The 26736-nt window shown below is 48.1% G+C and overlaps 1 protein-coding gene across 1 annotated transcript; it reads right to left on the minus strand.

Moving 5' to 3' along the window:
- Positions 1-237: 237 nt before the first annotated feature.
- On the minus strand, positions 238-26383 carry LOC140387120 (uncharacterized). The gene is made up of 3 exons (XM_072470131.1): positions 25652-26383; positions 23728-25020; positions 238-499 (listed from the first exon to the last, which is right to left on the minus strand). Exons 2-3 carry the CDS (start codon positions 25002-25004, stop codon positions 238-240), a joined length of 1539 nt encoding a protein of 512 aa, XP_072326232.1. The 5' UTR covers positions 25005-25020; positions 25652-26383.
- Positions 26384-26736: the final 353 nt, after the last annotated feature.

The following is a 26736-nucleotide window of genomic DNA, read 5'->3' on the forward strand; positions in this document are numbered from 1 at the left end:
TATCTAGATCAAGCCCTGAATTATGCAAGTTTTAAAAACTAAAATAAGGAAATTGCTTTCTGCTTCCGTAAGGCTTCTCAAAACCAGTTCCAGAAGCGGAATCAGTGATTACTGTATAAACAAAAATGTTCAGGGATGAGTAAGATAAAAAGGTGCTCAAGTTAAATGCAATTCCCTGTAACTGATTCTGAAAAGTGCACCTTATTGATGGTGACATATGCTTTTCAAAAGTACAATTCACATCAAACCATTTAAGGTATTCCAGTAGAATATTTGGTAAAGATTAGACTCATCTGGACTTAGGTTTGTTGCTAACAAACTGGATTTGTTTTTGTGTTTTACCAAAAAAAGTAACACGTTTCCATTGGTGCTCCACATCCAATTTCTGTACTGCAACCGCAGGTCTTTTCTCCTCTTCTCTTCATTGTCCAGATGGATTTTATGCTGTTGTTCCCTTTCTTTTTGCCTCTGCTGTGTTTCTGCTTTCAGAGTGGAAAGCCTAGGACATAAAGAAGTCATCACTAATATTTCCAAAACACAATTCTCTGAATATAGTCTTGGATTTAAGTCGTCATAGGGATTTTAACCCAGTCTGGGCAGTGTCGATGGGATGGGCTTGTAATTCAGATGCTGGATCAGAAGGGGTTTGTCCTATATTCCCATCTAATGCCATTTTAACCAGGGAAAATGTAGGTAGGGATCTAATTAATATGTTGAAGTTGTGGCCAATGATATTTATGGAGCTGCAATGTAAGACCCTCCCAATGCCAAACCCACCACCAGAGGAAACTAACTGGAGATGGCAGCCTGTACAGAGGAGGTCAAAATGTGTTTTAAAATCTTCGATGGAGATTCCTGGTGGACTCACTGGAACAGCCTATCTTCCAGGGCTCCCCAAATCTTGGTTGCAATTCTCCCAATCTGAGACTAAGTCCCATGATGGGATGCAGGCATTGGAGTGTTTCCCGTTGCGGAGGATGACAGGAAATCACCCCATATTTTCTGTCCCCAGTGTAATCAATTATGCACCTGGGCATTTTGCACCAAACTTTGTGGTGGGGCGGGCTTGATGGTGGGCATACCGGCGTCATATCTGGCTGCCATATTTAAAAGGTGCCCGACATCACTGGCCCGCTACTGTGGAAAAAAAATGGACCTCCTGACGAAAGTCAACAGACCTCCAGGAACACTCTGAGGCCAGAGGATGGACCTCTTTGATGACACTGAAGCTAGAAGATCCAGCTGATAGATTCTTCCCCCACCTATTGCTGGAGCTCTCATCCTGAACTCCAGAAACATCCCCAGGGCTTCTTCAGGTAAGACCCAACTTTTTGCACACTGTGTTGGTCTAGACGTTTTCTGGACCAGCATGTTTTCCCGCTGGCATCGCAGAGAATCGGGCATAGGGGAAAGGTTGGGCTTTCATCTGCATCCCGTAGTGGGATGCAAACCAATATCATGCCAGCCGCTAGTGGTATCCCGATCCGTCATGGCAGGCAGAATCGGAAGATCCCACTGAATACTCTCCCTCTGCAGTCCTAAGTGGTCTACCCCGAATCCTCTGATTATGACCCCTGGTTCTGGACTCCCCCATCATGGGGCACATCCTTCTGGCATATTGCCTGTCTAGTCATGTTAGAATTTTATAGGTTTCTATGAGTTCACCCCTCATTTTTCTGAACTTCAGCAAATATAATCCTAACCGACCTAATCTCTCTTCGTACGCCATCCTAGGAATCAGTCTGGTAAACCTTCACTGCATTCCCTCTATAGCAAGAACATCCTTCATGAGATAAGGAGACCAAAACTGCACACAATATTCCTAGTGTGGTCTCACCAAGGCCGTGCATAATTGCAGCAAGATATCCCTGCTTCTGTATTCAAATCCTCTCATTATGAAAGCAAATATACCACTTGCCTTCTTTATCACCTGCTGCACCTGCATGCTTACCTTCAGCAACTGGTGTATGAGGACACCCAGGTCTCGTGCACATTCCCCTCACTCAATTTATAATCGTTCAGATAATAATCTATCTTCCTGTTTTTGCTACCAAAATGGATAACCTCACATTTATCCACATTGTACTGCATCTTTTTTTAAAATTCCAATTAAGAGGCAACTTTAGCGTAGCCAATCCACCTACCCTGCACATTTTTGGGTTGTGGGGGTGAGGCGCACACAGACACAGGGGGAATGTACAAACGCCACACGGACAGTGACTCAGGGCCAGGATCGAACCTGGGTCCTCGGCACCGTGAGGCAGCAGTGCTAACCACTGCACGACCCTAGACATACTGCATCTGCCATGCATTTGCCCACTCACTCAGCTTGTCCATATCACTGATGCATCTCTGAATCCTCCTCACAGCTCACCCTCCCACCCAGCTTTGTGTCATCTGCAAATTTGGAGATATTACATTTAGTTCCCTGATCTAAATCATTAATAAATATAGTGAATAGCTGTGTCCCAGCACCGATTCCTGCGGTACCCCACTAGTCACTACCTGTCATTTGGAAAAAGACTTGTTTAATCCCTGCTCTTTGTTTTCTGTCTGCCACCCAATTTTCGATCCAACTCAATACATTACCCCCACAATCCCGCGTGCTTTCATTTTATAAGCTAATCCTTTATTTGGGACTCTGTCGAAAGCCTTCTGAGTCCAAATAAACCACATTCACTTATTTACCCTCATCAACTCTACTAGTTACATCCTCAAAGAATTCCAGTAGATTTTACAAGCATAAATCCATGATGATTCTGTCCAATTCTGCCACTGTTTTCCAAGTGCTCTGCTGTTAAATCTAATGAACTCTAAACTTATTCCCATTCCCTACGTAAGGCTGACTGGTCTGTAATTCCCTGTTTTCTCTCTACCTCTCTTATTCACCTGAGGAAGGAGCAGTGCTCCGAAAGCTAGTGATTTGAAACAAACATGGAGCAGATGGACCCTCTCGACCAACGGGTCCGACTTGTGCGCCCGCACGTGTTTTCGGAGCAGGATGGATCCGGGAGCTACCAGCCAGGTCGGGAGCGAGGTCCCAGCGGAGGACTTCCTAGGGAAGACAAGGAGACATTCGTGGGGTGTCTGATTCGTGGTCGTACAAAGCAGTGACTGGATGGAGTGGAGGGCATCCGGTGGGACTTCGTGCCAGCGGGAGACTGGGAGGTTCCTGGACCGTAGGGCCAGTAGGAGGGTCTTCCAGACCGTTCCGTTCTCCCTCTCTACCTGCCCGTTTCCCCGGGGGTTGTAACTGGTCATCCTGCTCGAGGTGATGTCCTTGCTGAGCAGGAATTGACGCAGTTCGTCGCTCATAAAGGAGGACCCCTATCACTATGTATGTAAGTGCGGAACCCGAACAGTGCAAAGATGCTATGGAGGGCCTTGATGATGGTGGTTGCGGTCATGTCGGGGCAGGGGATGGCGAATGGGAACCTGGAGTACTCGTCAATCACGTTCAGGAAGTACGTGGTGTGGTCGGTGGAGAGGAGGGGGCCTTTGAAGTCCATGCTGAGGGGTTCATAGGGACGGGAAGCCTTTATCAGGTACGCTTTCTCTGGTCGGTAGAAGTGCGGTTTGCACTCCGCGCAGATTTGGCAGTCCCTGGTGGCTGTCCTGACCTCTTCGATGGAATAGGGCAGGTTGCGGGTCCTGACAAAATGGAAAAAACGAGTGACCCCCGGGTGGCAGAGGTCCTCGTGGAGGGCTTGGAGGCAGTCCACTTGTGCGGTGGCACAGTGCCACGGGACAGGGCGTCAGGAGGCTCGTTTAGCTTCCCGGGACGATACAAGATCTCGTAGTTGTAGGTGGAGAGTTCGATCCTCCACCGCAAGATCTTGTAGTTTTTTATCATGCCCCGCTGTGCATTATCAAACATGAAAGCAACCGACCATTGGTCCGTGAGGAGAGTGAATCTCCTGCCGGCCAGGTAATGCCTCCAATGTCGCACAGCTTCTACTATGGCCTGGGACTCCTTTTCGACTGAGGAGTGGCGGATTTCGGAAGCATGGAGGGTACGAGAGAAGAAGGCCACAGGTCTGCCCGCTTGGTTGAGGGAGAGCTACATCGGACGCATCGCTCTTGACTTGGAAGGGGAGAGACTCGTCGATAGCGTGCATCGTGGACTTTGCAATGTCTGCTTTGATGCGGCTGAAGGCCTGGCGGGCCTCTATCGACAGGGGAAAAGCTGTGGATTGGATCAGGGGACGGGCCTTGTCCGCGTAGTTGGGGACCCACTGGGCGTAGTAGCTAAAAAACCCTAGACAACGTTTCAAATTCCTAGGGGTGCACATCTCCAAAAATCTGTCCTGGTCCACCCACGTGGACGCTACCACCAAGAAAGCACAACAGCGCCTATACTTCCTCAGGAAACTAAGTAAATTCGGCATGTCCACATTGACTCTTACCAACTTTTACAGATGCACCATAGAAAGCATCCTATCAGGCTGCATCACAGCCTTGTATGGCAACTGCTCGGCCCAGGACCGCAAGAAACTTCAGAGAGTCGTGAACACCGCCCAGTCCATCACACGAACCTGCCTCCCATCCATTGACTCCATCTACGCCTCCCATCCATTGACTCCATCTACACCTCCCACTATAATCAAAGATCCCTCCCACCCGGCTTACTCACTCTTCCAACTTCTTCCATCGGGCAGGAGATACAGAAGTCTGAGAACATGCACGAATAGACTCAAAAACAGCTTCTTCCCCACTGTCACCAGACTCCTAAATGACCCTCTTATGGACTGATTTCATTAACACTACACCCTGTATGCTTCATCCGATGCCAGTGCTTTTGTAGTTACATTGTATATGTTGTGTTGCCCTATTATGTATTTTCTTTTATTCCCTTTTCTTCTCATGTACTTAATGATCTGTTGAGCTGCTCGCAGAAAAATACTTTTCACTGTACCTCGGTACACGTGACAATAAACAAATCCAATCCAATCCAAGTCTAAACCCAGGAGTGTAGCCGCGCAGAGGTGGGGAAGGACGTAGAGATGTACATTTTTGAACTTCCTTCCCTGGACTGTGAGGTTTGCTACACAAAACCCCTTTATCTCCACTGAGTGGGAACCGGAAGCCAGGGAGATTTTTTGATTAATGGGGTGGATGAGGAGAGAACAGCGACTTACCGTGTGAGGGTGTTTGAAGCTCTTCATGCTCTCAGAGTCGATTAGGCAGGGCATCTCGTGGCCGTTGATGAATAGGGTCGTCGTAGCAGTTGAGAGTGTTCGAGGCCGAGACTGATCCAGAGTTTCCGAGGCTAATCGCAGCAGTTGAGAGTTCTCTTCGGGCAGTGCGTGGTCAGCCGAGCTGGGGTCCTGGGGGTTCATCCAAGATGGCGGCTCCCATTGGTCCCACATGGCTGGGGGTGCATAAAATGGTGACGCCCATCCCTCCAACGTGGCGTCCGCGGAACAAGATGGCGGCGCCCGGGGTCCGCACATGGCCCGAGGAGAAGGTTGTGGTTGTGGTCCACATTCGCCACCGGAGACCGTGGCAACCGCCCGGGCCTGGCATACCCCCACGAAATAGCCTTTTTTGCCGCATCCCTTGCAGGTGGATGCGCGGGCCGGGCAGTGCTGGCGGGGGTTCTTGGCCTGCCCGCAAAAGTAGCAGCGGGGCCCCTCGGGGTTGCTAGGCCTCCTTGGAGCGCAGGCCTGTGGGGGAATGGGGGAAGTCTCGGGGTCGGCCGCGGAGGGGTTCCACGCTGCCCAGGGGGCTGCCGTGCGGTCAGGAACGTAAGCGCGGGCGTTCCTGGAGGCCACGTCCCGGGAGCCTGCAGGGGCCCGTGCCTCCCTGAGACCCAGACGCTGGTGGATTTGTGAAGATAGCATACCTGCCACGAAAGCGTCCCGGACTAAGAGTTCCCTGTGTTTGCTCGCCGAAGCCTGCGGGCAGCTGCAGCTTCTTCCCAACGCCAGGAGTGCACGGTAGCATTCCTCCAGTGATTCCCCAGGGGTTTGTCGCCTTGTTGCAAGCAGGTGCCGGGTGTAGACCTGGTTTACCGGGCAAATATAGTGTCCTTTTAGCAGCTCTATTGCTGCATCGAAGTCTTCCGCTTCCTCGATAAGGGTGTAAATCTCCGGGCTCAACCTTGAGTGCAGGTCGTGCAGTTTCTGCTCTCCCTTGGGTGCGTTTTCGGCCGTCCCGAGATACCCTTTAAAGCACGCCAGCCAGTGCTTAAAGATTGCCGCTGAGTTCGCCGCGAGGGGGCTAAGTTGCAGACACTCCGGCTTGATTTCGGAGCTCCATCCTTTCTTCTTAAAAAACTAGCTTATTAAATTGATGCACGATCAATGACCACGAAAGCGAGGTTGTAGTCCAACTGAAGGCTTTAATAAGCTAGATATTTCCCCCAGCAGCTCAGGTACAGAATGAAGGCTGCTGGAGTGGCACGGGTTCTTATACTCTGCCTAGCAGGGCGGAGCTATCATACATTCTAACCAATAGAAAGCATACAGTTTCCACCAATGGTGCTTTAGCCTATCAGGTACCGTAATACCTATAATATCACAGTTGGTCAGCCTTTTCTTTGTCCCCCATTATAAATTCCACTGTTCCTGACTGTAAGAGACCCTCATTTGGCTTCACCAATCTTTTTCTCTTCAAATACCTACAGAAATTTTGACAATCAATTCTTATGTTCCCCACAACCTTACTTTTGTACTCTATTTTCACCTTCTTAATCAATTTTTTTCGTCCTCCTTTGCTGAATACTGAACTGCGCCAATCCTCAGTTCTGTTACTTTTTTCTGGCCAATTTGTATGGTTCTTCCTTGGATCTAATACTGGGCTAGATTGCCTGGTTCCACAACGTGTTTCCCGGCAGCATGCCATTCGCTGACGGCGGGATCTCTATTCCCGCGGCTGATCAATGGGATGCCCCATTGAAGCCACCCCATGCTGCTGGGAAACCTGCGGGCAGGGATGCGCTGCCGTCGGGAAAAGAGAATCGCAACTGCCAGAGAATACTGGCCCTTATCTCTAATTTCCGTTATAAGCCATAGTTTGGCCACCTTTCCTGTTTTACTTTTGCGCCAGACAGGAATAAACAATTGGTGCAGTTAACCCATGCGTTCTTTGAATGTTTGCCATTGCCTATCCACTGTCATCTCTTTAAGTAACGTTTTCTAATCCATCATAGCCGACTCGTGTCTAGCATTGTGACAAATATTACAATTAAAATTTTGGTAATAAGCCAGATAACAAATATAGGATTGAAGGTAATCATGGCTTAGTCTCAGTGAAGACTTTTTCAGAGCAGGTGCTGTAAAGAAATGTGTGAAAGATTTTCAGATTAGGAGAGAATTCACCATGTGCTGCAACAAAGAGTTTCTGATATGTTCTTGGCTGTCAAAGGGAAGATTCATGCCTGAGAAATTTTATGTATTGAGATTTAAAAAATCGTATCTTCCATGGATCTGTGTAACTCAAGTATAAGACTGGAAAGAGACATCCATGATTGCTATCATTTTCATATGGTACAGTAGGCTGTTCTAAACATAGGACATAGAACATACAGTGCAGAAGGAGGCCATTCGGCCCATCGAGTCTGCACTGACCAACTTAAGCCCTCATTTCCACCCTATCCCTGTAACCCAATAACCCCTCCTAACGTTTTTGGACACTAAGGGCAATTTAGCACGGCCAATCCACCTCACCTGCCTGAAGGCAGGTCCGTGGTTCATTGTCTGCTGATTCTTCATCCTGAGCTATTTTCTTGGCAATTCTTTTTGTCAGTGGGGGTTTGCTATTGCTTTCAACTCTCAGAGGCAGGGCTAGGAGGCAAGTTCCAAAGTCGACCTCAGCCCAAAAATCAAACCTGTGCTGTTGACATTGTTCTGAACCATATGCTACCCATCCAGCCAAACAAACCACCTGGTCCCCATTTTCACATAACCACAAGAAATACGAATGGGTTACACAATGTACAGAAATCTAAGCTTCTTTGGTAAATATTAAATTCTTTGGGAGGGGTTACATAATGGCACATTGTGCAATACACTCCCATTTATGTTCTGGAACTTGGGAAACACATTCATGAAAGAGTCCTTGTTCAGGGTGCGTAATGAGAGAGTTCAAAGAGGCTTGAACACGTGGGCAGAGATCCAAAGCACAAAACAAACTCTAATTTAGTACAATTTTCTATTAAGTTGCCCATGCCTCAGTGGCTAACGTCCGGTGGCCCTGACATCGATCGTGATGAAGTGCTTCGAGAGGTTGGTCTTGAGGCACATCAACCCCGTACTCCCAGAATGCCTAAATCCACTGCAATTCGCATACCGCCGCAACAGGTCCACAGCAGACACCATCTCCCTGGCCCTACACTCATGCTGGAGCATCTCAATAACAAGGACTTCGACATCAGACTCCTATTTATTGACTACAGCTCTGCCTTCAACACCATAATCCCAGCCAAGCTCGTATCAAAGCTCCAAAACCTCGGACTTGGCTCTTCACTCTGCAACTGGATCCTCAACCTTCTGACCCACAGACCACAATCAGTAAGGATAAACAACAATACCTCCTCCATGATAGTCCTCAATACCAGGGCCCCGCAAGGCTGCGTACCTAGCCCCTACTATACTCCCTATACACACAAGACTGCGTGGCAAAATTTAGCTCCAACTTCATCTACAAGTTTGTTGATGACACGGCCGTAGTGGGTCGGTTCTCAAACAACGGTGAGTCAGAATACAGGAGGGAGATAGAGAACCTAGTGGAGTAGTGTAACAACAATCTCTCCCTCAATGTCAGCAAAACTAAAGAGCTGGTCGTTGACTTCAGGAAGTAAAGTATCGTACACACCCCTGTCTGCATCAACGGGGCCGAGGTGGAGATGGTTAACAACTTCAAATTCCTAGGTGTGCACATCACCCCAAAACAGTCCTGGTCCACTCAAGCCGACGCTACGACCAAGAAAGCACAACAGCACTTACATTTCCTCAGGAATCTAAGGAAATTTGGCATGTCCACATTGACTCTAACCAACGTTTTACAGATGTACCATAGAAAGCGTCCTGTCTGGCTGCATCACAGCCTGGTATGGCAACTGCTCGGCCCAACACCGCAAGAAACTTCAGAGAGTCGTGAATACCGCCCAGTCCATCACACAAACCTGCCTCCCAACCATTGACTCTGCCTACACCTCCCACTGCCTTGGATAAGCGGGCAGCATAATCAAAGACCCCTCCCACCCGGCTTACTCACTCTTCCAATTTCTTCCATTGGGCAGGAGATGCAAAAGTCTGAGAACACGCACTAACAGATTCAAAAACAGCTTCTTCCCCGCTGTTACCAGACTCCTAAACGACCCTCTTATGGACTGATCTGATCTCTTCACACATCTTCTCTACCGTAGTACTACACTCCTGTATGCTTCACCCGATGCCTGTTTCTATGTATTTACATTGTGTATTTTATGTTTGCCCTATTATGTAATTTCTTTTCATGTATGGAATGGTCTGTCTGAGCTGATCGCAGAACAATACTTTTCACTGTACCTCGATACACGTGACAATAAACAAATCCAAAATCCAATGTCACTCCATGTGGGCATATACATTGTCAAGTCTGGAAGTGGAAAGATTCACTTAAGGACAATAAGGTTGTTTTTCTGTCCTTGGAACTCAGGCACATTGTGGGGGCTGCAGCTGACTGGGAAAAAAATATTTGGTGCATGGAAATATGCAAAAGACTATTCACTATATTCTTGTGAAGAAAACCATAACTGAAGATTTCAAATAATGGTGTCGATCATAAGATCAAAGTCTGAGCTGGTTATACTTGTGAGACAAATGATATCTCTATACACATGCACATTTAATGTGTAGGCCCCTTTAAGACTGGGTTTGGAACCCTGGGGGACGCCGTCCCCAGGGAATTGTATATAAGGTTACGTTCAGTGGGCAGCGTGCAGTGAACAGACTTCTCGGCAGCTGTCTGGTTCTCTGGTAATTAAAGCCTTTACATTATCAATCTTCTCTCTCGAGTCGTAATTGAGGGTATCTCAATTTAATTACCAGACTACATCATGATGGACAGCGGTCTAAAGCCGGAGAAGCTCAATTTGGACGCTCGGTCGCCGGAGGCCACAGAAATTTTTTAATACCGGCTCCGGTGCTTTGAGGCCTATCTGAATTCCTCAGAGACTGAAGTTCACGGACCTCGAAAGCTGAGCTTACTACATGCCCGGGTGGGCCACCGACTATCCTCCGTGATCGAGAAAGCTACGACGTACGAAACGGCGGTCGAAATCCTACAGAAACGCTTCGTAAAGCCGATAAACGAGGTACACGCCAGATATGTGCTCTCGACCTGCCGCTAGCGCTCTGGGGAAACGCTAGATGAATACTTGGAGAGACTCACCGCGCTCGCCAGGAACTGCGACCATAAAGAGGTGACTGCAGAGGTCCACATGAACTTATATATTTGTGATGCTTTCGTGTCCGGTATCCGATCCACGTTCATCTGGTAGCGGCTCCTAGAAGACGGAGCGATGGACCTCCAAGGCACGGTAACGCTCGCCTCTTCCCTGGAAGCGGCACACCATAATGTCCGCACGTACTCCGCGGATCTTGCGAACCCCTCTCGATCCCCTCCAGACTCGGCCACGCTACAGGCCTGTGCCGCGCGGCGACCCGCTCACACCGGGGGCCCCCCCATGCTATTTCTGTGGGCAAGATCAGCACTCACGCCAGCGTTGCCCGGCCCGCTCCGCTATCTGCAATGAATGCGGAAAGAAGGGGCACTTCGCGAAGGTCTGCCTGGCTGGGCCCAAAGGCCAGAAACAAAAGTCTCATTGGGCCCAGAAATCGAACTCCCGGGCCCACAGGCCCCACAACGTGGCCGCACGGCGGCCGGACACGCCTACTTCTGACACGTCATCGGCCTCGTGCGAGTCATGGGGGTGGCCATCTTGGCGGCGGCCATCTTCAAAACCCAAAACGTGCGACCGACGGCGGCGGCCATTTTGCGAGTCCAATTCAACCGAGGACTCTGACTGCCCGCAACTAGGAGCGATCACGCTCAATTAATCTCGGTCGAAGCACCTGCAAAACTCAATGATGCAGGTTCAAATCAACGGCCGCGACACCCCCTGCCTTTTTGACTCCGGGAGCACGGAGATTTTTATTCATCCAGACACGGAAGTCCACCTCTGGGGTCTCGCTTCCACATTGGCTGACGACTCCGGGACCAGTTCTACCCCGGAGGCACGGGATGAGCCATAAGACAGATCCACTGGTCGAGCGGATTCAACTACTACACGCAAACCCTCAATAGGCCTACGTAGAGAACCCCGACGGCAGGCAGGACACCGTTTCCCTGCGAGACCTGGCACCCGCTGGCCCCCCCTTCTACTGACGCTCCTCTCCCCGCACCGGCTGTCAACTCCGACAGCGTCCCCCCCCCAGCCGGCGCCGGCACCAATCACCCTAGTCACCCCGGATACCCCCCCTGCTCCAACGCGGGCAAATGCTCAAACAACCATGCTCCTGGATATACCACCACCGAGGACGACCGTATCCACCGCACCACCACCGGAGCTGAGAAGGTCGACACGGGCAATCAGACCACCCAAAAGACTGAACTTGTAATGCCACTTCACTCCCGACGGGCTATGCGTTTTTTAAAATAGGGGGTGAATGTGATGAATGATATCTATATACACATGTACCTTTAATGCGCAGGCCCCTTTAAGACCGGGTTTGGAACCCTGGGGGTCTCCGCCTCCAGCTCCGCCCCCAGGGAACTGTATATCAGGTTACGTTCAGTAGGCAGCGTGCAGTGAGCACACTTCTCGGCAGCTGTCTGGTTCTCTGGTAATTAATGCCTTTAAATTATCAATCTTCTCTCCTGAGTCGTAATTGAGGGTATCTCAACTTGTCACCTCAACCCTTAGACTTTGCAACTACCTTTATCCCTCTTTGCTATCTTCCCATTTTTTAATATATATACCACCCTTATTGTAATATGTGGGAGCCAAGGTTGACTGAGTGCAAAACACAGGAAGCTTAGTGAGCATCCTCGGATTTGCTTCAGATATAAAATTATTGTAGTCAATAGGAAGTCCTGAAAAGGTGAATCAAAAAATGTTTATTTCCTACTCATGGTGAGGAAATACAGCAACTAAGCAATAGTCCAAGTCCCAGCCAGGACCATCCTGAGATGTCGGATCCTTCCTGGGCTGACCTTTCATTCGGGGAATTATGAGCTGACTGTTGGGCCTCCGCCCCTCAGTGAGGGAGCTCGTACTCCACGAGCCCCACGAGGAGATCAGAGGGATCGTCCCTGTGGATCTTGTGGATGTTATGACATCCCTCCCTCCCCCCAAAGTCCATACATTCCTCTGCTGTAGGAAGTGGAGGAGGTTGTCATCTCTGCTTTGGCGGTTGTGCCTTCAGCTGTTGCGTAGCTGGGTTTGGGGCGTGTAGCGTGTCGGGGAACGTCGTTTTCGCGTCGATCATCTGGTAGACACCATTGGCTACCGTTCCCCGGAGAGGCCATTGTCCGACATCTGGATGCCTGAGTTTCCACGTCAGATCTTGAATTCACCACTTCACGCATCTCAGTGTCAGGACCACTGGGGGTGATGTCACCAGGCCCCCTTGTGGCAGGCCGGCAGGGCAGGAGGACGGTTCCTCGGGTAGGGTTTGTACAGATGCTAGCCCGCTCCTCTGGATGTGGTCTAGATGCTTCTGCACCATCCGTTCTCGCGTTTATATCGAGTAAGATACCAGTCCAGCCTGTTTCACCATGGTCCCTGGAGTCCATGGCCATCCTCGCCAAGGTTTTGGATGTATACTGCAGCCCCCGGTCAGAAACATCTGTCCTGCATCTTCAAGTATGGCCTGGGTTGGGATCACAACTCAAGCTCCCCACAGGAGGATGCCGTCCTCCACGCTGAGCTCTTGCTGCTTGGTATCAAAAGCCCTCAGCTCCTTAAACAGTTTCACCTTGCTGGCACCTGTGTAAGACAGTGGCATAACTTCGCTAATACTAGGTCCTTCTGTGTCTAATCGTGTATTTGTGAGGTGGTGGCCGGCAAGGTATCCATAAAATCTAAGGTCATTATGGGGGTGGGTGGGGGGGGGGGGAGGGAGTGAAGGCCTTTCCTCTCTACTGTGTTAGTTTGCACAAAGTGCAAAATGCAACAAGCAGACAGCATGATCCAGGAATAAAAACCCAAAACAGGGTTCTGAAGAAGAGTCCCTTGGACTCAAAACGTTAACTGTTTCTCTCCCCACAGATGCAACCAGACTTGCTGAGATTTTCCTGCATTTTCTGATTTTATTTCAGATTTCTAGCATCTGCAGAATTTTGTTTTTAATTTTAATTATCCTGGGAACACTCTCTGGGTCATATGGTAACATGTCATAAGAATGTTCTAAGCAAGAATCTTATCTTTGGTAGGCCAACTGTATGTTGGCAGTGGCCAGGATTAATCCTGGCAGACATGGTAACATTTCTCAATTGAAGTGGGAGGGTTGCTTACTGGTGTCAGCAGCCATGTCTTGCTCAGTAGCTGCTCCTCTGAGCTGCCCCTCTGCTCTGCAAAGCAGTCCCTCAGCTTCTCTGAGCGGTCCCTCAGCACGGCAGGATTACATCTGCTCGTCTGAGCTGCCCCTCAGTTCCACTGAGCCGCTCCTCAGCTCCTCTGAGCTGCCTTTCACTTTGATGAGTATAATGTCCTCCCTTTCGACAAAAGTCTCCACTCCAATAGAAGGCATCTCTACAATGGCTGACCCCCTCAGAGTCTGGAGCCTTGCCTAGATCTCACAGCCTTTAAATGGTAGATCTGATGGCTATGATGCCTGTGCGCTGCACATTTAATTTGTAAGGTACCATAAAATTCCATTCAAATGCATGTAAATACTAAGTACCTCTTTCACAAATTGTAATTACCGTCCCATCACTTTCATGGGGCATCATCATCTCACCTCTCTAAAGCCAGCAGAATGTGGCCCACAACTAATAATAATAATAATAATCTTTATTGTCACAAGTAGGCTTACATTAACACTGCAATGAAGTTACTGCGAAAATCCCCTAGTCGCCACACTCCGGCACCTGTTCGGGTACACTGAACGAGAATTCAGAATGTCCAATTCACCTAACAGCACATCTTTCGGGACTTGTGGGAGGAAACCGGAGCACCCGGAGGAAACCCACGCAGACGTGGGGAGAACGTGCAGACTCGGCACAGACAGTGACCCAAGCCAGGAATCGAACCTGTGACCCTGGCACTGTGAGGCAACAGTGCTAACCACTGTGCTATCGGCTAGTGGCGTCAGGCTTCTGATTCTGTGCCCATCCCCAAGTTCTCTTCCCGCTCCATTGGGATCCATTATACTCCACCGATCCTTTTCTTCTTTTTTTAATCCAGCACATTTTCACATAATTAGTAAGGCAATGGGGTAGCTCTTATGTAAATCATATTTTACATTGTGCACTTAAAACAGTCCACTAAAGCATTATAGTCAGTTCCACTGATTGCTCTACTGCATTATTAATGTCTTAGATGAAAGAAGAGAGAACCTTAAATCCATTTGCTGATGCCACTTTGTTAACTGGCACAGTAAATATATAAGTGGGAGTAGAAAGTTGCAAAGGAATGCTGATAGATTAAGTAAGTGGCTAAAACTGTGACAGATGGTGTCCAGTTCGAGGGAGGGTGAGGTCATCTGCTTTGAACCGAAGAAAGATAGATCAGAGTATTTTTTTTTTAAATACCATGCCAGGAACAGAAGGAACAGAGAAATTTAGGGGTGCAATTACATTCATTTTTAGAAACAAGTGGAAGATGCCAAGAATAATTTGAACATCTAATGGAATATTAGCCTCTGTCACAAGATGGCTGGAATACGAAGGGGTGTAGGTTATGCCACAGTTGAATAAAGCTCTGCTTAGACCGCATAGATTCTTTTAGTACTATTGGGGGCGGCATAGTGGTTAGCACTGCTGCCTCACAGCTCATAGAACATACAGTGCAGAAGGAGGCCATTCGGCCCATCGAGTCTGCACCGACCCACATAAGCCCTCACTTCCACCCTATCCCTGTAACCCAATAACCCCTCTTAAACTTTTTGGGTCACTAAGGGCAATTTATCATGGGCAATCCACCTAACCTGCATGTCTTTGGACTGTGGGAGGAAACCGGAGCACCCAGAGGAAACCCACGCAGACACGGGGTGAACGTGCAGACTCCGCACAGACAGTGACCCAGCAGGGAATCGAAACTGGGACCCTGGCGCTGTGAAGCCACAGTGCTAATCACTGAACGGGTTCAATTCCAGCCTCGGGTGACTGTCTGTGTGCAGTGTGCACTTCCGCCCCGTGTCTGCGTGGGTTTCCTCCGGGTGCTCCGGTTTCCTCCCACAGTCCAAAGATGTGCAGGTTAGATGGATTGGCCATGCTAAATTGCCCCTTGTGTCCAAAAGGTTAGGTGGGGTTACTGGTTTACAGGGATAGGGTGGAGGTGTGGGCTGGAGTAGGATGCTCTTTCAAAGGGTCGGTGCAGACTCGATAGGCAGAATGGTCTCCTTCTGCACTGTAAAGTCTATGAAAGGTGTGTGTGTGTATATTTCCTTTCAGATCTTGAGTGATTGTTTAATTTCACTCTACTACAGCATTTATGTAATTAAAGTAACTGACATATTGCTATCAAGTTCTGATTGTATAGAATTCGCAACACACATCAATGTTCACATGTATACTGGACTTCTGGTGACGGTGGGCGGGAGGCAGCCACACAATGGAGGGCTCCCATTCGGGAACGGCATTTTCGGGGCTTTAAGCCCAGTCCCAGGGTCCACGGAGGCGGCAAAAGCAGAGAGAAGGCACAGAGGAGGCACAGTAAAGAAAAATGTCGAGGGTGAGCAAAAAAACGGCCGTAAAAAAAAGCTGAAGGTCCGTCGGGGAGTGGAAAGGTCACCGTGGGGTCACCAAGAAAAATGGAGGCTGGAGCACCAGGGAGGCCGCATTGCTTACGGCTGAAGAAATAACTAAGGTGATGGCTGCAGATTTCGAAAGGCAGTTTACAAAATACATGGAGTCAATGAGGAAGGAGATGAGGGAGGTTTTGAGTGTGCTGGTGGAGGAGGCGATTTCCCCGGTGACCACGGCGGTGGCGAGCGCAGTGGCGGAGGTGCGGGATCAAGGGGAGGTGCTGAAGGAAGTGGAGGAGACGGTGATCAACTTACCTCGATGGGGAACGAGATGCCAGGACGTGTATACCAGGACTTTACGGTGGAGCTGGCGGGGAGGCGGGCTGCCTTCAACCGGGTGAAGAGGGCACTGTACATTAGCAAGGTGCAGTGTGGCATTATATATCCAGCGAAGCTGAGGGTGACTTACAAGCTCAAGGACTTTTATTTTGGAACGGCGGAAGCAGCAGAGGAATTTGCGAAGGCAGGACTGTGGCAGAACTGAGAAATTGAGAAATGGCCATGTGCCGATGTAACCTGATGACTGTATTTTCTTCTTTTCTGTTTCACTGCGTGCGGGGGTATGGGCTAAAGGAGCCGGGCAGCGCTGTCGGGGGTGCTTTGTCTGCCCGCAGAAATAGCATTTGGGCCCCCCGGGGTTGGCCGGCTGCCGCCCGGCGCAGGCTTGGGGTTGGCTGGGGGCGGCCGCTGGTGGAGCCCACGATGTCCATGAGGGCGCCGTGCGGTCAGGGGCATACGACTGTACGTTACGGGAGGCAACAGTCAGTGAGTTTGCGAGCTGCCTGGTTGCCGTAAGGTCGAGCGAACCTCCTTCTAATAGGCACTGGCGGATGTACGCTGACCCCATGCCTGTAACAAAAGCGTCCCTGATTAAAAGTTCAGTATGTTCGACTACCGAAACTGCCTGGCAATCACAGTTCCTCACCAGGATGTGCAGGGCACGCCAGAAATCGTCTAAAGACTCACCAGGGAGTTGCTGTCTCGTGGACAGGAGGTGCCTGGCGTACAGTTTGTTGATTGGGCGAATATAATGTCCTTTCAGGAGCTTCATTGCTTCCGTGTAAGTAGGCGCATCCCGGATAAGGGGAAAAATATCGGAGCTCACCCGTGAGTAAAGGACCTGGAGCTTCTGTTCGTCCGAGGGTTGGTCCGTCGCGGATCGGAGGTAGCTCTCGAAACAAGCGAGCCAGTGGTCGAAGGCCGACGTGGCGTTGGCTGCTTGCGGGTGCAGCTGTAAGCGATCAGTCTTGATGCATAGTTCCATCGCTGTAATATCTCTGCTTAATGAATTGATGCACTATCAATTACGATGAGACGAGCGTAGAGAGTAATCGAGGCTTTGTTAAGCAGAGATGTGTTGCCTCCTGCAGCTGCTACCAGAAATGCGAGCAGCTCGGTGTGCACACACATTTATACTCCGCCTACTGGGCGGAGCCAGCAGGCAGGGATCTATCTCCGTACCTGTAGTACTAAACAGTGGTGACTAGCACATCCATGAATAATTCTGGCTGATCCGAATCCCCGAGGACTGCCATTCTTGGGCACAGATTCACCTTCATCCCCACAACCTTGGACATTGCCTCGAAGAAGGCCGATCAGAACCCGACAAATCTGTGGCAAGATCAGAACATGTCGGCTTGGTGGGCCGGGCCCTTTGTCCTCCGCCTCCGGAGGAAGAACCTGCTCATTCGGGTTCTTGTCAGGTGTGCTCTGTGCACCCTTGTCAGCTACATGAGGTTTAGCTAGCGCATGAGGAGGTGGAGTTGGTCCTGCATAGTGTTTCGTTCCAGAGTCCCCACCCTATTCCGTCCCTAGCTCTTCCTCCCATTTTTCCCATGTCTCGTCCAGTGGGGAGCGCGTCCTTTCTAAGAGTCGTCTGTACAGGTCCCCACAGTATCCCTTCCCCAGGCTGTCTGCATCCTGTAACTCCTCCAGCATTGTGCTTCTCCAGGTTCGTGGGTCTCCTTGCGGAGAAAGTTTTTGACCTGCAGATGTAGGAGTTTGCTCCAGTCTCTCCATCAGTTCCTCTAGGGTCACTTGTCTGTCTTCCATTTAAAGTCCCTCAAAATCAGTGTTCCGGTCTCCACCTCTTAAAGGTGGCATCGAGCATGGCTGGTGCAAACCTATGGTTATCGAAGATGGTTTGGTCAGATCGAAGTGCTGCCTCATCTGGTTCCAAGTTCTCAGGATAGCTACCACCACTGCACTTGTTGAGTGATTTGCTGGAGGGGATGGGAGCGCTGCCGTTGCGAGGGCCCGGAGGGTCGTTCCTGTACAGGAGGCCTCCGCCATCCTCACCCATTCCGTGTGTGAGACCTCCATCCATCCCCTCACTCTTTCCGCCATGGTTGCCGAGTGATAGTATTGCAAGTTCGGGAGGACCAGGCTCCCCATGTTTCTTCTTCTTTATAGTACTTTTTTGAGGATTCTTCCCCCCCACCCCGCCCCCTCCCCCCCCCCCCCCCCCCCACACACACACACATAATTGGCATAATCATCTTGTCTATTAAATGGAAAAAAAGTCTTGGGTTGTAGATCGGTATGGAACTGAAAAGGAAGAGGAACCTACACAGTACGTTCATCTTGATCGTCTGCACCCTCCCTGCCAGGAAAAGCAGGAGTACATCCCATCTCAGAAGGTCCTTTTCTACTTCCACTGCCAGACTGGTCAGGTTCCACTTGTGGATCCATGTCCAGTCGTGGGCAATCTGGATCCCCAGGTAGTGGAATTTGCTTTGGGCTATTTTAAATGGTAGAACCCCCATCTCTGCTCCTCCCCCTTTCAGTTCACTGGGAAAACTTCACTTTTGCCGAGGTCACGTTTGTAGCCCGAGAAAGCTCCAAACTCTCCCAGGAGTTTCATGATCCCTTCCATACTGCTTTGTGAGTCCGAGATGTAGAGGAGCAGGTCATCTGCACAGAGCGAGACTCTGTACTCTCTGCCTCCTCTTCCGATTCCCTTCCAGCATCTCGCTGCTCTCAGGGCAATCGCCAACGGCCCGATTGCCAGGGCGAATAAGAGCGGGGACAGTGGGCATCTTGTGCCTCTGTGCAGCTGGAAGTATTTTGAGCTGGTGGCATTGATCCATGCACTCGCCTTGGGGGCGTTGTACAGGAGTTTCACCCATGAGGTGAACCCTGTCCCTCGCCCAAATCGCTCTAGTACTTCAAATGAGTTATTTCCACTCGGCTCTGTCGAAGGCCTTTTCTGCGTCCAGTGAGACCCCGGATGGGGTCATTATCACAGTTCAGCAGTCATCTGATGTTCGCAGTTAGATGTCTACCCTGAACAAAGCCTGACTGGTCTTCTGTGACTGCCTCTGATATGAAGTTCTCCAGCCGCTTAGCCAGGACCTTTGCGAGTATTTTCACATCCACATTGAGCAGTGAAATGGGTCTGTCTAATCTGCATTCCGTTGGGTCCTTGTCCTCTTTGGGTGTCAGAGATATGGTGGCCTGTGTTAGCATTGGAGGAATGGAGCCCCTCGCTAGTGAGTCTGCCAACATCTCCCGCGAGTGCGGGGCCAGTGCTGTTGCAAATGTTTTGTAGATGTCCCCCGGGACCCTGTCGGGTCCCAGCACCTTCCCTGCCTGTATGGAGTTGATGCTCTCCATGACCTCTTCCAGTCCGAATGGTGCTTCCAGCTCCCTCTTTCTGCCGCCCCCCACGACTGGCATGTCCAGTCCATCGAGGAACCATTTCATCGCTGAGTCGCCATCGGGGTGTTAGGAGGTGTACAGTCCCCGGTAGATGGCCTTGACTGCTTTGTTGACCTTTTTCGGTTCGGCTACCAGTCTGCCTCTGCTATCCTTTACCTGGGCTGTTTCCCTCATGGTGGACAAGACTTTATTGCCCATCCGTCATTATCCTTGAGAAGGTGGTGATGGTGAGCCACCTTCTCAAACAGTCCATGTGGTGTTGGTGTACCCAGTTCACAAGGAAGTTTCAGGATTTCAGCCCAGCAACAATGATGCAATACAGGATGGTGTGTGGCTTGGAGGTGGTGTTCCCATGCATCTGCTGCTCTTGTCCTTCTAAGTGGTAGAGGTCGGAGGTTTGGAATATGTTGTCAAAGAAGCCTTGGTGAATTGTTACAGTGCAACTTATCGATGGCACACATTGCTGCCACTATGCATGATGTTGGAGGGAGTGAATGTTGAAGGTAATAGATGGGGTGCCACTCATGTGGGCTGCTTCGACCTAGATGGTGTCAAGCTTGAGTCTTGTTGGAGCTTCATTCATCCGGCAAGTGGGGAGCATTCCTTCACACTTGACCCTTGTAGATGGTGAACAGGCTTTGGGGTATCAGAAGGTTAGTCACTAGACACAGAATTCCCAGTCTCTAACTTGCTCTTCTAGTATGGCTGGTCCAGTTCAGTTTCTGGTCAATAGTAACCCCCAGAATGTTCATAGTGGACTTGGAATTCAGTTAACTCAGAAATTAATCCAAATTTAAACTGATGTAAAGATGTACGCCGAGAATTTGAGATGCTTAATTACCATTTCTCATTACACTACAGGGCATACTCAGACCTCAAAAATGGTGGTCAGGAAGAGAGGGCACTCTCCTGAACTGAAGGCAGCAACTGCCATATTAGGTAAGAGAAAGCAAGAGGTGTTCTTTGTCTACACCTGAACCAGATATTAAGGCCCTTTGTATTTGCAAATAAGTTGCCAAGTTGCCCGGCACTGGTGTGCCCAAGGCAACCAGCATGATAATGAAATTTGCTCAGGAAATTAACCCTACAAATCACCTGTAACGAGAAAGTCAAGGAGGTGGGGTTACGGGTGTACCTCTTGACTCCAGTTGAATAATCCAATTTCCCTACCTGATCTACAATCACTCCTTCCCTAATCCATCACTGCCCATCTCAACTCGCAATTGTTTACCTCCAGTCCCGATAGCTGATCTCACAAATGCCTTCCCATGACCACAATCTCCAATCCCCTCATCACCCTCTGCTGGCCCTGAGCTGGTTCCTCCAGGCCCCTTTGATTCAGATCATTCATCTTCCAAGGCCCATGTTGTCTTGCCACCTCCCCACAACCACCGTCACCACTTACATCCATATATCAATGGCAAACCAGTACAAACAAATAACCTGGGTATTAAGATAGATGCAACAAACTTGTTACCACTTCTGCCATTACAATAGTCAAAGTATTTTGCAAATGAGTCTGAATCTGAGAAATATACACATGCAGTTTCAATAATTATATAAAATTCATGAGTACGAAAAGTTTTATGAGGTATAATATTTTTGTTGGAGAGAAAAAATCTTTATGACCATATGTCACTCTGAAATTGTCATTGTGTATAACTGAAGCCCTATTGTGGTGACTACCATGGCATCTGGTTCTGTGTGTAATTTACAGTCACATATAATCAAATGTCCTGCGCATGCAGAAATGGAACTTCAAGATTTTATGTAGCTAAGAATTGTGGAGAGTTATAAAGAAAAATGTAACGAGTTAATTATACATGAGTCCAAATTACAATGTAGAATTTACCATATATCAAATTTTTAATTGAGGTTATTACAAGGGGCTAGTTTAGCACAGTGGGCTAAATAGCTGGCTTGCAATGCAGAACAATGCCAGCAGTGCGGGTTCAATTCCCATACCGGCCTCCCTGAACAGGTGCCGGAATGTGGCGACGAGGGGCTTTTCACAGTAACGTCATTGAAGCCTACTTGTGACAATAAGCTATTATTACATAGCGCCATGCTTGATGCGATGTGATGTCCCTCAAGTTATAAGCCTCTGGCAACAGACTAGCAACCTGTTCCAGGAATAATTAGCTACAGAAATAAAAGTCTGACCTATGCACCATCATAAAAAGGTTGTGAGAGAGTTTACATAGCATCAAGTGTTATACACAATATGATCGCATAAGCTACCTGTCTGATGTCTACCCCGCTCCCTGCACTCAACGGCATTCGTACCCCCAAATTTCTACTCTTGGGTCACACTAAGCTTGAAGTGTTAAATGGGGTAATACTGGGAACAGAATTGGGAAGCGTGGATCAAGACCTTGATAAGATCATAAGAAATAGGATCAGAAAACCTGAAGGTCCATCTGGCCTGCTCTGCCATTCAATATGATGATGTCTGACATTTGGCCTTAACTCTACTTTCCCAATGACTCCTGGTATAATTTGATTCCCAGACAGAAAAAAATCTGTCTATCCCAGCCTTAAGTATATTCAATGAGGGTGTATGTCCTCAACCTCTGGGGTAAAGGATTCCAAAGATTCATGAACCTTTGAGTAAGGACATTTCTCCTCATCTCAGTCCTAAATGATTGTCCCCTTGTCCTGAGACTGTGCCTTGTTGTTCTTGATTCCCTAGCCAGGGGAAACAACCTCTCAGAAGCTAGTGTGTCAAGCCCCTTCATAATCTTGAATGTTTCAATGACATGACCTCTCATACGTCTAAACTCTGGAAAATATAGACCTAATTTATTTACCGTCTCATCATGGGACAACTTTGTCATCACAGCAACCATTCTAATGAACCTTCACGGTACTGCCTCCAATGCAGGTATATCCTTCCTTCAATGTGTCCAAAAACTGCACAAAGTAGTCCATGTGCAGTCTCACTAGTGACCCATATAATTGTAACAAGATTTATTTATTCTTGTATCCAAATCCCATTGCAATAAAGATCAACATGCCATTTGCTTTCCAAATTGCTTGCTGTACCTGCATGCTAGCTTTTTGTGTTCATTGTACAAGTACATCCAAGTCTCTCTAAACTTTCTCCCTAGAGGTTTCTCTGGAGGACTGGACTAGTAATCCAGAGGCCCAGGCTAATGCTCTGGAGGCATGAGTTTAAATGCCAGCAGCTGGTGGAAGTAAAATTCACATTAATATCAATCTGGAAATAAAAGCCAGTCCGAGTAATGGTGACCATGGACCTATCACCAATTGTCGTAAAATCTCATCGGGTCCTTTGGGGAAGGAAATCTACAGTCCTTACCCAGGTTGACCTACATGTGACTTCAGATCCACAGTGGTTGATTCTTACCTGCCCTCTGAAATGGCCTAGCAAGCCACTCAGTTTGAGGGTAATTAGGGATGGGCAACAAATGCTGGCCTTACCAGTGGCATTCACATTCCGTGAAACAATAAAGAAAAAAAAACATTTGCACTTTTCAGGCCTTTTTAAAAAATATTTCGCTTTTCTATTCTTATGGTCAGAGTGAGTAACTTCATAGCTCCCCACATAATAAACTAGAACTAGGTGGCATAGCCTCAAAATAAGGGGAAGCTGATTTAGGACTGAGTTAAGGAGGAACTTCTTCACTCAAAGCATCATGAATCTATGGAATTCCTTGCCCAGTGAAGCAGCTGAGGCTACCACATTAAATGTTTTTAAGGCAAAGGTAGAAAGATTTTTGAAGAGTAAAGGAATAAAAGGTTTCGGTGAGCGGACGGGTAAGTAGAGCTGAGTGCACAAAAAGATCAGCCATAATCTTATTGAATGGTGGAGCAGGCTCGAGGGGCCAGGTGGCTTTCTCCTGCTCCTAGTTCTTATCTTATCTTACTTTATCTTATGCTCCATCTGCCACTTGGTTACCCACTCAGTTCATATATATATCTTTTTGAGCAACTTTGTGTCCACCTCACAGCTTACATTCCCTCCTGGCTTTGTATCATCAGCAAACTTAGATAAAATCTCTCCAGGTGATTGGAAGAAACGTACGATTATACAGCTGCAGCTTAATGATCTACTGCAAAATAGGTAATTTGAAAAGCAATATCCTGCCTGTTATCTTTGATGTCAACAACATGAATATTTAGCTGTTCCACTACATGCTTCAAGCCATGCACATATGGATTTCCCTCTGGAGGCTTACGGAACCATGGATTATTTCTCATTAGGTATTGTGCCAAGAAATTAATTGGGTTAAAGTAAGGATGTGGTGTCTCCAACACAGTCAAACGATTTTTTCCAACTTCCATTAGTAGCTTCTCTAGGCCCAGAATCAGAGTAGGTAACAATTTTTCCAAGAGGTAGAGACGAATCTGTACTGTTACATTATTTTCATTGAACCACTCCTTCGACAATAAATCCACTGGGACCTTCCTTTCCAGAATAGCTTTTTCATGCTTACGCTTTTTGAGGAGTATTGCCTTCTGTTCTTGTAAATTTAGCAATCGCTTTGCTACTTTTCGTTCAAACATTCTCTTCCAAAGTAACTTCTCTCCTTCACTTTCATCCTCATCATCTTTTGTGTCATCTACTGAAAGACCCCCAATTTCTGAAGTCTGAAAAGAAGCTCTTTTAGTTTCCAATCTGGATTTAGGCATGGCTGGATCATGAATTGCAGAGACATAAAATCCTTTCATCTTTGAAGGTGCCCCAGCGGATTCTGAATCAGATTCCTCAAATGCATTATCAAAGATTCTCTTTCCTGTTGGAACCTTATCGCCATGTTCAACCGTTACACGGTCTGCAATTGAGACCTTTCTCTTTGCAGTTGAATGTGCAGTGCCATCCAATTCGTTTGCTGCGTGCAAAATTATTCCTTTTCCAAAAGTACTTTTAGCTGACACTTGATGAAAATCATGACTGTCTTCCATGTCTGTCTCAGCTTCAATTTTTTCAGTTTTAATCATGATCCAATTCTTCAGATTTTGATCAAAGCTTTTATGGTCTTCTACCTCGAAGGAAATTGTCGCGCTTGCAAGAGAAGCACTTCTCTTTGAAAATGCAACATTAGATAACCTCCTTTCTTCATCTTCTAGATCCATTATTCTTCCACTTATAAGAGAAAGACTCCTCACTGAAGGTCCATATTTTTTTCTCCTGAATTCTACATCTGCCGCAAACACATCTGATGTTAGGCTTGAAGCAGAAATTCTCCTTGAAGTGTCTTCCACTTCGTCATCGCCGAATCCCTCTTCTGCAAATTGACCAATTGATGAAATGTGATTTTCTTCATTATCTGTTGGTGTGACCAGAGAGTCATCACTTGGGATGAACTCTTCTTGATCTGGCCCAGCTTTAGGAAGTGCTTCATCTTCAGGGTTGGTAGCCATGATGTACTTTATTTGCCTGAAAAAAAAACGTTCATTGTGTTATAACATGCATTAACTTTTCCTACCTTGCGGCACAGTTAATTGGTTTCAGATAGTGTTCACTGTGTCTCATGCAAAATATTAATACCTGAACTTGAAGTAATAATACTCGATTTATCATTTTAAATTCATTGTAATAAAATACTGTATTGAATAACATAAATGCATTAGCGGTGCATTATTAATGGTACAGCATTACATATCACACACTAAAATTATACTCCCTTTATAGAATCATAGAATTTACACTGCAGAAGGAGGCCATTCGGCCAATCGAGCCTGCACCGGCCCTTGGAAAAAGCACCTGAGCCCATGCCTCCACCCTATCCCTGTAACCCAGTAACCCCACCTAACCTTTATGGACACTAAGGGCAATTTAGCATGGCACCATGGACATTTGGACTGTGGGAGGAAACCAGCGCACCCGGAGGAAACCCACACAGACACGGGGAGAACGTGCAGACTCCGCACAGACAGTGACCGAAGCTGGGAATCAAACCTGGGACCCTGGAGCTGTGAAGCAACTGTGCTAACCATTATGCTACCGTGCTGTAAATTTGAAATACAATATCGGGTTATTCATTTCATATACATCACAAAAAACTTGCCTTAGTCGGTGTAACGCGTTGCAATATTATCCTGCTCAGGTATTTCATAGGTTTAATCCATGGACTATGCTAAACTATTGCTGCATTTATCGCATGCGGTGGTTAAACTCAAAACAGTGCGAGGCCCGTTCAGAAGCAAAGGCGAGCAGAGATGATGAACAAAGTGATATCGGCAATTTCATTAAGTGAAATTAATCGAGAGTGTGGCAGAAGGACTGTAAACAAGATGACCACAGCGATTACAGTACAAAACTGCCATAAAACCTGGATGATAACATGCAATAGTTAACGCACGGAGTATTGTTAATGTCCCACAAATTTCTGCCATGTAGCGAAGGTGGGAACTGGTTCCTTCTGCTTCAGTAGGAACAGTGCCTGTTCAACAGCAATCCTGGTCCTAGTTGCGTGTTCGCCTTTTAAGAGATGCTGAGAAACGGGGGAAACGCTTCAATTTTTCCTTCTCCTCAATGCAATTGCATTCGTGTCGCTGTATCGGGTCGGTGTCTACATTCAAGTACGTCACAAGCGATAGGTGTAGAGGGATAGCATCAGCACTTAGTGACAGGGACTTCAGCACTTAGTGACAGGGACGTCAGCACTTAGTGATAGGGGCATCAGCACTTAGTGAAAGGGCATCAGCACTTAGTGACAGGGACTTCAGCACTTAGTGATAGGGGCATCAGCACTTGGTCACAGGGGCATCAACACTTAGTGACAGGGACTTCTACACTTAGTGAAGGGGCATCAGTAATTAGTGATAGGAGCATCAGCACTTAGTGAAGGGGCATCAACACTGAGTTACAGGGACTTCAGCACTTTGTGACAGGGATCGGCACATGGTGACAGAGGCATCAGCACTCAGTGACGGGGCATCAGCACATAATGAGAGGGGCATCTGCACATAGTGACCGGGGCATCGGCACATGGTGACAGGGGCATCGGCACATGGTGACAGGGGCATCGGCACATGGTGACAGGGCCATCAGCACATGTTGACAGGGGTATCTGCACATGTTGACGGGGTATCTGCACATGTTGACAGGGGTATCTGCACATGCTGACAGGGGCATCAGCACATGTTGACA

Source organism: Scyliorhinus torazame, chromosome 12 (genome assembly GCF_047496885.1).
Source record: "Scyliorhinus torazame isolate Kashiwa2021f chromosome 12, sScyTor2.1, whole genome shotgun sequence".
NCBI classification, from domain to species: domain Eukaryota; kingdom Metazoa; phylum Chordata; class Chondrichthyes; order Carcharhiniformes; family Scyliorhinidae; genus Scyliorhinus; species Scyliorhinus torazame.

What these genes read in the sequence shown, in the direction of transcription:
- LOC140387120 (XM_072470131.1), bottom strand. Translation starts at nt 25,004, where the DNA reads ATGGCTACCAACCCTGAAGATGAAGCACTTCCTAAAGCTGGGCCAGAT. An exon ending in GTTGACATCAAAGATAACAG is followed by an intron (nt 500 to 23,727) that starts GCAGGATATTGC and finishes TTTATGTCCTAG; the next exon opens with GCTTTCCACTCTGAAAGCAG.